General features: G+C 34.5%; 1 protein-coding gene across 5 annotated transcripts in view; it reads right to left on the bottom strand.

Moving 5' to 3' along the window:
• Positions 1-11,068: 11,068 nt before the first annotated feature.
• The window catches only part of Brinp3 (BMP/retinoic acid inducible neural specific 3), a 474,563-nt gene continuing 473,033 nt past the window's right edge, over positions 11,069-12,598 (bottom strand). For all 5 annotated transcript variants that reach the window (XM_008824258.2, XM_008824257.1, XM_008824259.3 and 2 more), the window contains one exon: positions 11,069-12,448. In XM_008824258.2, coding sequence (XP_008822480.1) covers positions 11,332-12,448 — 1,117 coding nt within the window. In that variant the 3' untranslated portion in view covers positions 11,069-11,331. The remainder of the gene's footprint in view (positions 12,449-12,598) is intronic.

Here is a 12,598-nt window from a genome sequence, read left to right as displayed (position 1 = left end):
TGTATTGAAAAAGGGAAAATAATTTCTTATTGTAGAACCTAAATACATCCTATATCTGACAGGGAACCAGAACCCACATCAGCAGTCGTAAATCATGGACATAGTGGGAACCCTCTAAACAGTATGATGGCATGCCCTTCTAATGCTGCCCCGAAAAATGCACAGGTGCAGTCCTATTATGGCAAGATTATGAATTCGGCTCTGGTTGGATTGGATTTCCTATAAATATAAATGAGAATAATTGGATTAAAAGTTTTGTTCAGTTCAAATACAATATTATTGAATTCTTTTTGTTTGATCTAAAGTTCATTGTAAGAGAGGTGTTAAAACCTAAATTTGTTGTTAGATAAATGCATATTAAGGTTCGTTATGTTGTCTTGGTTGACACTCTTCCATTATGAAATGCTTGTCTTTATCTGTGAATATTTTCCTTGCTCAGAAGCCTGGTTCTTTAGCAATTAATATAGCTATACAATCTTACATTTGATTGGCTTTTAGCATGGATAATTTTTGTCTCTTTGCTTTTAAGCTTAGTTTTATATTTAAATTGATTTATAAAACATTATATACTATGTGCGATAAATAACATGCAATAATATGAGAGTATATTTATAACATTCATATTTAAATTGATATATTTTAGTTGTTGTCCATCATGTTTTTGCTTATTTTATATTCATTGCAAATATTTCCCATTTCTAATCCCTTTTATTTAATCTGCCTTCCAAATTTTTAATTAAAAATATTTAAGATTCAGTTTTATCTCCTTTATTAGAATATAATACTTTAAGAAGATATATTTTAGTGTTTGTTCTAGAGTTTTCAATATACATTTTTATCTTTTTTTTGTCTGTGAGAGTTTCATACATATATATAATGAATTTTAGTCACTTTTACTTCCATTACCATCTTTCATTCCTCTTTTCTTGCTGAAATCCTTATAAACACATGCTTCTACTTTTACTTGTTGAGAGAGAGAGAGAGAGAGAGAGAGAGAGAGAGAGAGAGTGAGTTATATAAAGTGTTTTTTTATATACATGTGGTTAGTGTTTTTTATTTTAAAATATAGAGAAAGAGATACAGAGGGAAACATACACATGCAGAGAGAGAGAGAGAGAGAGAGAGAGAGAGAGAGAGAGAGAGACTGAGTTAAATTAAGTATTTTTGCATTAACATGGTAGGTTTGTCATTTACTATAATATGGGCAGCTTCTCATTGGGCTGAACCGCTGAAGAAAATGACAACTTCTCTCCAGTAACTATTAAGTGTAAATAATTTCTTAGGGTGAGACCACTAGCCCCTCCCTCATCCACGCTGGAATAGTGACAGGCCAAATTTCAAGCAGGTATTCTGCAGGTATCCATAGTTTATAGATACTCATGATCACAATAGCCATGTCACGTAGACTTCCTCATCCTTTGGTTCTAAAGTTTTTTCTTACCCCTCTTCCACAATGTTCTATAAACTTTGGAGGGATTGATATAGATACGTGTTTTGAACAGATAAGAGTCTGTTTTAAGCATCACTTACTGCATGATTGTTTTGGTTTTTTTCCTCAGACAAGATGGTCTGGAACGTAGTGTATAGCTCCCATTGACTTTGAACTTATGCACCTCTGACCTCAGCTTCCCTAGTGATCAAATTGCAGACATGGGTCAACACAGGATCCAGTTAATTTTTAAGGAATACAGATTTGAATTTTGAAATATAATTAGTGTATATTCTAAATTTGAACTAAACTTGTGGCATTAAAATCCACGTTGAGAGACTTCTAGGAAAACAGTCATGGTAGTAGGCATGTATACTAAAGAGTAGATAACATCTAAATTCACATCCCTTTGTTGAACTATTTAATATAAAACAAAAATGTCAAAACAAAATGACTTAATTATGTAGGGAATCACTGTTTCATCCATTTGATACTCTTTAACTGCCTCACATATTTTCATTTCCTGTTCTAACTGAACACATTTTTCATTAATACAGATTATACAGAATCTATAGTTTCAAAAGACAATGATTACATATATTGCAAATTGCAGAGATAACATTGGTTGAAACTGTTTATTAAGTGGTTACTTTATCAAGGAGGGTAGAAAACTGTTTATAAAATTCTGTGGGGTAGATAGAGAAAATGAAAAAGAATTATTATGTAGTGGATATTATGTTATTTATATGAACTGAATAATTACATTGTTACTTATTAGACATTTTTTTTCTGTTAAAGAGAATCAAGGTGATACTGCACACTTGTGTCTAGTTCTTGGAGTCCATTGATTCTAGAGATTTCATTAGCTGAACAGGTCACAGACTTTTTTCACTTCCCCATAAGTTATAAGTAAAACATTTTTAGGTATTTTAGCTTCACACATTTTAAATTTAATCTGCATTTCAAAATTTTTAGTATAATTTTCATTGTTGCTGAAGTTTAAAGAGCTACTTAGAAGACAAAGATGGGATTTTATATTTTCACAATATACAGTCATCATTCATATATATTATATATGGTTTAGCCTCAAATATTTTATTAAAAATTAAATGAATATGGTGGAATGGAAATTCTTTGGTTGCATTATCTATCTTCATTTCTTTTTAAGGCAGTGTGGATGGGAATGCCATTGAAAGTTATATTTGCAATAGATGTTTAAATCATCATTTTTTTGTAAATATTAGATGGAAGCATCGCAGGTAAATGAGTTGTGGTCTAGCAATGGAATCAGCCTTATATTGTGTCATAATGAGAGCTGAAAATTAATCAAATGATAAAATGACAGTTTAAATTTTAGAAGAAAATGTAGCTGACTTTGTAGTGTTGACTCAGCTATGTTGATTTGTATATTACCGTAGCAAAAATAATAGCAGGGTTAAACATTTATATGTAGAGCTGATTTCATTGAACTTTTGAATTCAGAACCATCTTTCAACATCATGTATTCATTGAACGATCATTATAGAACATCAGGAAGACGTCACTAGCATTTGTTTGACTTTGTTGTAAGAGGGTTGTTATAAGAATGGTCTGGTTTACTAATGGGATTTGAAGAAAAAAACTGCATCTGACTCATAAATGAACTTTGTTGGTGATATTATTAAATTCTCAAGGTAATCAAAGGTGAAGGATAGAAGAATGTTGCTGACAGACGGCAAAATGCTGCATGACAAAATTTTTGGATGCATGAAAGAGTGTATGTCAGCACAGAGAGTGCCTTTGCACCACTAGATTTACTTCAGGGTGAAATAAATTCAGTGGAAGAGAAAAAATAGGGAAATGTCCAAGGGCTGCATTAAGAAAAGAATTATATGTCCACTAACAAGTTATATCCTTAGCTTGTAGAGAGATGCACAAAAATTTACATTTTAAAAGGTTTGTGTTTTCAATGTTCTCTCTGATGACTGAGTAGAGGATGGAGTGTTAAGGTATCAAGGAGAATTAGACAGAAAAGATGAACTGTGAATTTCTATCAATACAGCAGACTTTGGTTTGAAAAAATAAAGCTCACTAATAAACACTTAAAGCTGACAGAATAAATGGCTTTTCTTTTACTTAGAGCTGTGAAGTAACAAAGAGAAAATCACCAGAGTTTCCAAAATAGAACAGAAACTAGAGAGCAGAGGAGATCATCAAGCTTAAGGGAAAAGAGGATTGTTGGGTAGAATAACAATCGAATGGAGCAAGGCTGAAATTTGCAAAAAGTGTGGCTTTGAAATTTTTAAAATTTATTATTTTAATTTTACAAGCGTATTTCTTCCATGTATGTAATTGCACCCATGTTGTGCAATGCTTGCAGAAGTCAGAAGAGGGCATTCGATCCCCTGGAACTGGAGGTATAAAGAGTTTTAGCTGCCATGTGGATACTAGAAACAGAACTAGGGTCCTTTGGAAGAACAGCCAGTGCTCTTAACTGCTGAGCCATCTCTCCAGCCCCAAGATTTGTGGCTTTAAATCATGTGTAGGACATCAGGAGAGACCTTAAGGTATTTTGAATGTGTAATAAGAAGAATGGAAGCATACAAACAAAAACTTTCATAATGTAGGTAAAGAAGTTCAATCAAGATGGCAAAAGAGTATCTCACCTAAAAAAAAAAAAAAAAAAAAAAAAAAAAAAAAAGAGTCACTTCCTAGGTAAGCAGTCTTTGCAAGGGAAGTCAGAATAGTGAGACATACCCTAGAGTGAAACAGGATTCTCTAGCTAGTCGTGATGACTCAGGCTTCGAGCTGATCCACCTTGAGTTCTAAGTAAATGGGAGTTACAAACCAGATTTTCAAATCTTAGTAAAACTGGGTCTCATTAATAATACTTATATTGAATATATTTTAAATTTTAATATCTTAGATTGATTCAAATTGCATTAAAATTTCTTCTGTCTTCCTTCTATCTTTTGTAGACCATTCTTTAAAGAAAGTAATTTTGTAGCACAGGAGAGCTCACCAACTAAAGCCCATGTCATTATTTGTTGATGGTGTTAACTCCTTAATTTACTTGACTCCAGTGTTTTTTTTTTGTACTTTACCTTATGAATCTGAATTTGAACCTCCTTTTCCAAATAAAAAGCTAAATGCTCCAAATTGTATGAACTCAATTGACTTCTCAATTGAGATTTACTATTCCCATTATAAAAGCATTATTGGTGGTATATACACACAAGCATTGTTCTCCTTTATAATATATTCATATATTATATATATTTAGACCGATTTCCTTACATAGCCCCAGCTGGTCCAGAACTCCCAATATAGACTAGACTGGACTCCATCTCACAGAAAGTCTGTCTGTCTTTGCCATCTAGGTGCTGGGATTAGAGGTGTACAGCAGCACACTTAGCCCTATATGATAGTTTTATGATGTTTATTTTACATCGCCAAAATACCAAATATGGAATCTACGTAAATGTATATTGCATTTATTCCCAGGTGATTTTACTTATTTGTTCTTCATTATAGTTCTCACAATAAGTAGAATTACAAAAATATCTGACAAAGTTACCATTTTGTAGCAAAATAAAATTGTATTTCAAAATCAATAATGTAGGTTATACATTAATCATATTTCTGTGTAAATTAACTAAAATTTTGAAATTTATGTATTTTTCTGTTTTTGTTTTTCTTTTTAAAAATATTTTGAGATTTTGTACATTTAATAGAATAGTTCTTAATCAAATTTAGACCCCCCCCACTCCCATCCATGCCCCTCACTGCTGTGAATCCATCTAGTCCTGGGTTTTCTTTAAGTCTGGAGGTTTTATAGTACTGTTTCAATTTATTTGTTATGAGTCTGTTTAAGCTGTTGATCTCTTCTTGCTTTAACTTTGGTGGTGTCCATGATTTTAGAAATTCATCCATTTCTTTTTAATTTTCAAATTTAATGGAGTCTAGATATTTTTGGTACCTATTGTGATGTCTCTCCTTTCATCTCTGATTTTTTGCTAATTTGGATTTTCTCTTACTTTCTTTTAGTTAACTGGGCTAAGTGTCTATCTTGTTTAAATATGCTAAATATATTGTAATGTATTGTTGTTGGTATTATGAATGTTATATTCTCAATCATTAATACAAGTTCATTAAAGATTAAATTTCCCCTTATTTGTAGGCAAATATATTAACAATGAAAGATAAAACAAAATTACCACTACCAAGTTTTAAAGGACCTGCAATTAGCTTTAATATGACCTAGGAATGTGGAAGGTGCTGTGAGCAGTAGAGTTACTGTTGATATGCTTTTGTACATTTAATAGAATGGATGGATGGGGTATAGCTAAGTGGTACAGTCTATGGCACAGGTGAAATTCTGGTTTTAATACCCAGAACCAGAGAAAAGAGACAAAAATAAAAGCATTGGCAACTGCTGCAAATGAATGATGGTATATGAGTACACACCAAACTTTCTTTTAAAATGATGTGCAAATATACTTTTCACTAGAGGAAAGGGTGAAAGGGAAAACATGACAACAGGATACCAGTTTTCTCACCCACCATCTCAAAAGAAAATCACAGATCCAAAAATGTAAATTTTAGTAAGAACTTGAAAAACAGGGGCTTGTACACAAGTAGCTGGAACACAAATTGTCCAATTGGTATGGAAAAGACTTTAGCATTTTTACTAACACTGAAAATTTATTTACTACCTCAAATTTCTCTATTTAAATTTAGTCTTAGAAAATCCTTCTCATGGAAACATGTGTTTTAGTCACAATAAATAGGCTTCTTTCATAGGTTTAATGGGTTCATTTTAGTAACAGAATTTGGAGACAAATAACTTTCCAGCTGTAGAAATGATTTGATATGGATACTCTAATTCATCAAATAATCATACTTAAATTTCTAATGTCACCTTCATATAAAGTAGATAGAGATGTTTTAAATTTTTTCCACTATTAAAATACATTTGCCAGTTGCTGGCCTTGTTAGGGGATACTGATGGAATTATTTCTTCAAAATTTCAGACTTAGACCACTTTGCTGGTTTGTTATTGTCCCTGTGACACAAGTTAGAATAACCCGGGAAGAGGGAATCTCAATTGAGTAATTTCCTTCATCAGATTTTTCTGAAGCCATGTCTGTGAGGCATTTTCTTGATTGCTGACAGATGTAGAATGGCCACCCACAGTGGGTGTTGCCATCCCTAGGCACTAAGGCCTAGGCTGTATGAGAAAACTAAGTGAGTTAGGGAAGCAAGCTAGTAAGTAGCATTCTTCTGCAGACTCTTCCTCAGTTCCTGCTCTAAGTTCTTCCTTGACATCCTACCTGACTTCTCTCAAAGATAGACTGTGCCTTGAAGTCTAAGATGAGTAACCCTTTTCTTCCCCAGGTTGGTTTTGGTCAGAAAGTTTTTATCACATCAACAAAAAGCAAAATAGAAAAAATTCCAATACCTGAAGAGAAAATATAAATCTGATCACATAGGTAGATAAGAAGAAAGTAGAATATCAATATTAGAAAAGAAAGATGACTCAGTGATTAGACATGGCAAACTGTTAGCTTTCACCTTATAAAAATTCCAAAGGTTGGAAGCTGGGTTTGGTGGCATATGCCTTTAATCCCAGCACTCAGGAGGCAGAGGCAGGTGCATGTCTGTGAGTTCAAGGCCAGCCTGGTCTACATAGTGAGTTCCCGGGCATCTGGGACTACAGAGAGATCCTGACTCAAAAAAGACCAAAAAAAAAAAAAAAAAATTTCCAAAGGTTGGAAATGACATCTGAGGGATGCTGCACAAAGTTTAATGTCTGTCACTTGAATTATGACACTATCAGATTTTGGTAAGAATTATTGTTGTAATAAAATATCCAGATAGAAGCACACAGTGTGATCATTACAGGTTTTCTAATCTCTGATTTATTTAATAAGCTCTTTTCTGTCATAATATTTCATTTCTTAAAATTCCAAACCACATTTACTGTTTAGCTTTAATCTCTATGTCCTTTGTTTCTAACACTTTACTTTGCCTTCCAGTTTTCTACATTTCATGGCACTCCCTTCATAGTCCTATTATTCCCATAATGCATAGGTGTGTTTGATTTCGGGCTTCTTTCAAATGGGAGAATTTCTGCAAATGAATTAAGTGAATAGCTATTCACTATTATAAGAAGAACAAATAATTCTCATTTACATGAAAAGGGTGTTAGTAAAAATGATAGAATTGCAAAATCCAAATGAATTTCAAGGCTATTTTCATATTTTCACAAGAATCATAAGAAAGTATAGAAAATAGTAAGAAATGGATCAACATATTGTTTAAATGAAGAAGGATCGCCAACATTTTTCAGCATTTTTTATGAGCTATATATTTTTTGGATACTAATTTTACTTGGTTAGAATCCACTTGCTGTTTCATCAATAGAAACTAGACAAAATTATGACTATAATCAAAGTAGGTAGAGATATCCCCCAAAAGTTTAATTTCAGTAATTTTTTCCCCTTTTTTTCATGTTCCATGGACTATATTCAGTTTGTGATTAAAGTAAAGACATGAAGTAGAAATATCAAAAAGCTAGTATTAGGGACAGGAGAGATGATGCATTGGTTAGGAAATGTTGCTGCTCTTACAGTGGATTGGAATTCAGTTCCCAGAACCTGTACCAGGCAGCTCAAAATAGTCTATAACTCCATCTCCACTGGATCCAATGCTCTTTTCTGACCTCTACATACCTGCACACATGGCATATACACACACACACATGCACACACATGCACGCATGCACACAAATAATAAAATAAGTCTTTATAAAAAGAAGCTAACATCAAAAAAGGAAGTTGAACTTTCTGTTTAAAAATAATACGCATGCTTGCTTTAAGTACAACTTTGACAGAAAAGTCAAAATCCTCAAATTATTCAGTACTTAAGAGTCAGGGGCAGAAGGATTAGGTTATAGGGACTTCCTCACTTATATAGTGATTTTGAGATTAGCCAGTGCTACCAGACTGAGTTTCTGTCTCAAAAAATCCAAGCAAAAATTTTCCCAAATTCTTTAAACAGCAATGAGCAGAAATGTTTGAATATATACCAATTCAGGGAAAATGAAATGTTTATGGACTACATTTTCCCCATGCATTTCATTAATAGATTATCACATTTTATTACTTATTGGACATTATTTGATATTTAATAATGTTATAAATTGAAAAATGTGCATTGGTCATACAACCTTTAAATCAGTAACAACACTTTAGAGTTTTCTTAGTATGTTTACATATATTCACATCATCATAGAAATAAAATTCAGAGAAAGGAATTCATATTTCCTTGCTGTTATTAGCAGTAACTAGGTTTGTAACAAGTGACTTACTGGCAAAGTACAGCCAGAGGAGAATTGGAACTAACATAATTTTATTCCATTCAGCCTGAATTTATTCTCACATTTGCCAGACACAAGAAGTCTTTACACACTGTCTTACCTCTGGGAGCAGGATATTTTTTTTTCAATTTTCTGTCCAGGGAGGAATGAACTATGCAGTGAAAGATGTAGCACCACCAACCACTTTTGCAGATACATTGATGTTATTGCTTTAGAATCTCTTGGTGATTGTGCGTGTTGCTCAGATAGTTTCAAAAGCCTGAAGTCACCGGGGCACTCATGATCTTTTGGAAATGTCTTTTTATACACATTGAGGAGATTGGTTACTCTGTGGATGATGGATTATAGAGAGTAAATGCTGGCTTTATTTAATTTTTGGATATACCATGAGTTCCTGTGTTTTACAATGTTAGCTGTTTCGATTTCAATTTCTTAAGTTACTTTTGCCTCACCATAAGCTTTTGCATAATGTCAAAATAAACATGGGAAGATGATGGTATATAAAAATCAGGGTGCAATTATATAGAGGGGGGAAATGGGCAGCATGTCCTGATCCTAGCCTAGGGACTACTGACAAGTGCTGGTTGTGGGAAAGTAGATCTTCTTTAAGCTCTCTAGATAAGACTTACAAGACTCCAGTGGATGAACTTACACTGAAAGATATCTGGGTTTAAATGCTTGACTAGATAGGACTTAACATATATGACAAAATACATGAAATCTGGTTGGGGGTATGAGAGGTGTGAATGAGGGAGAAGATCTAAATTTGATTAAGAACTGTTATATGAAATGAAGAAAAACTCAATAAAAATATAAAAAATAGTTTTTGTACACCCCCCCAAAGAGACATGAGATTGTTTCTAGTAAAATCTGATTAGTTAGTAGTCTTAAGAGTTTGACTAACCATTCTGAACTTTGTTTTAAGAGATGGGACCAGCCTGTAACCTTGTATTATTGTTAGCATTAAATTGAGTATTTCTGTGATACCAGGTCTCACTGTAACCCCTGCTGGCCTGGAACTCACTGTGTAGATCAGGTTGGCCTGATCTCATAAACATGCACCTATCTCTACTTCCCAAGTGCTGGGGTTAAAAGTATGTCCAACTGCTCTTGGAGATACCAGAAATTTGGTTAATGTTTAGTTTTTATATCTATAGGATTACTTATAACAGGACATAGCTTAGTTAAAAGAAGAGGATCAGGCAGCTACCCAGACATTAGGAGGAAGGATTGTTTTGCTTATTGCAGATTGGTTAAATATTTGCTGTTGAATAAACAGTGCTAAATACTCATATCAGTTATAGTTTTGTTTTAATATTTCATTTCTGTCATGTGTTCTTTCCCTGTGCCCTTAGAAAAGCTGATTGATGACCTCTGCAAGCTGGTTTGGACAGTACATTTAGTCAGAACAGAAGGGAAAATGATAAAATATAACTAATGAAATTTAATGACATATAGCAATGAAATTGAATGAAATAGCCAAACATATTTTACTAATACAGCTGTACACCCAAACAAAAATGAAATTCATCATAGGTAAATGGAACATTTGAGCTATTTCTATATGGAAAATTTCCACATCATGTCTTTTGTAATATAAATTTATCAGACAGGAAAAAATAATCTATTTTTATATGAAATATTTACTTGAACATTCACTTCATGTTGTTACATTATAATTTGTGAATTCTGGAGGTGTAACCTTACTGAAGTTGCTAAGACGCTGGGATCACTAGCTTTTCAGAATTTCCAGTGGTCGTGTAGAGTACTGATTATGGTCACTAGAATGTAGAAACAGAATAACAAAGGTATTAGTAAGAAACTAAAAATTTGCTTTCTTGATGGTTTGGTGTGTAATCATGCTAGTTTTGATGTTTGTTTGTTTTAATGGGCTGATATTTACTTAGGAATTAATTCTATTTTAATACTTTTTGTGTCTTTAATGCTAGTTTCTAAATGAAGCTGGTAAATATGTCAGATAGTATGTTTGTAACCATAAGGAAGTAAATGGACACTAAAGAGTTCACCTAGTTTGGTTTTCAGTAAAGATAACCAAAAGAGACCCTCAAATATTTCCATTAAAAAAAAAAAAAAAAAAAAACTCCTGGGGAATTTTCCCCCAGGTTCCTATAAACTCTATCAAAATAGAACTAGTTTCATGGAAAGAAGGAATCCCACAGCACTTCTTTTTAATAACTGTTCAGCTACAAAATTTTATTGGTATCTTTTTATGTTCCCTCTAGAGGATGTAATGCGCAAAAGCATTGCCACAGAACGTATAAAATTACAAATGAAATTTATTGTAAAAAGTAGAATGTCTTCTAGACTGATGTCAGTATTTATTTCATTCATAAACCAAAACTGTAGTATAATGTATTCATTGTCAGCAAGTTCATTTGTGTAAATTGCCATCCAACGTTATTGACTGATATAAGACAGATATTGAAAAGACAATTTAAATTTACTTTTCCAAACATAAACTGTTCCACAAAAGCACTGTAAAAACTCCTTCAAGATTTTGGGTTGTGCTTGACATTTACGGTTAACTACACAATTTGGTCGTGTCATAATCCACTGTGTTTGGCAATTTGGCATTAAATGCCTGCAGAGCAGATTGGATTCTCACCACCTCACTAGTAGACAGCTTGAGTCTATGACGAAGCAAGCAAGAGAAAAGATCTAGACGCCGCTGACCGGGTGGGGAGAGTTTATTTACACGGTCTCTTATCTCTAGTAGCTGCAAAAGTGCTGAGTCCTGGGATCCCTGAGTGTAGGGGTAGTCCAGCTGCAAAATCAGGTCCCGGATGGCTTCAGGGTCGAAGTGCATGCTGTAGCCAAACACTTGGATGTTGTTGATTTTCATGTAGCCCAGGTTCCGGGAAGGGTCAATGAACTCCAAAGGCTCGTAGTAAATGCTCTCATTGCTGTTGGGGCCGTTTGCCTTGATGCGACTCCTCAGGTAGATGTGTACTGTCTCAAAAAATGTCTTCCATTTGTTTCCCAGGGTCAGTGTCCAGTTGTAACACTGCAGCGGGAGGTCCAGCTTAGTCCGCTCCCAGTCTGGAAAGCTGCTCTCACTCACAGGCATGAACCAGCTCTCGGAGTGGCTGCCTCCGAAGGGATTCACATAAACAGCCAACACTGGCTCCAATGTGCTGTTTTTAGTTAAGCAAATCTGTAAAGAGAGACCCAAGATCATGTGGACCAGACTGGATTTATACTTGTTACTCTTCAAGGTCAGGAGCATCCGCTTACGCCAGGAAGGGTCAAACCAGCTATTGAGGCGCATGTCATTGCTGATAAAAATGGCGTGGACTTCTATTCGTCTGTCCGTTTTCTGCAACAGGTATTTCATTTCAAGGTCTTGCAGGTCAGTCTCAAAGCCAATGTAGTGATCAGTGGACTCTGCGACTTCAGGCTTGCAGAGGCCCTGGCTCAGCATGTATCCGGTGTTGCAAGTGCCACAGCGGGTGCGGTTGTCAGGGGCGCAGGTGAGACAGGCTGAGGCATCACCCACAGTGCAGGGCAGGAATGCCGTGCACACCACCTGGTCGTTGGGGCAAGTGCACGAGTGTGTCTCTTCTGAAAAGCTGCCCAGGAGGCCGTTCTCATTGCAGTAGAGAAAAGACTGGATGCGAGTGAGCCAGTAGGTTGAGGTTCTAGAAATGCAAAAGAAAACAAATGTGAATACAGACTCATGTGTGTGTGTATAGTGCCATAAATTAAACCTCAGCTCAAAAACACCCTGTATCATCTGCAAGCAGTAATTGCAAGAAATGAAAGATTACCCAACTCCTCTCTCTCTCTCT

This window comes from Nannospalax galili, unplaced genomic scaffold (assembly GCF_000622305.1).
Source record: "Nannospalax galili isolate Female #2095 unplaced genomic scaffold, S.galili_v1.0 scaffold227, whole genome shotgun sequence".
In the NCBI taxonomy this organism is placed as follows: Eukaryota; Metazoa; Chordata; class Mammalia; order Rodentia; family Spalacidae; genus Nannospalax; species Nannospalax galili.
This window is presented reverse-complemented; position numbering and strand designations above follow the sequence as displayed.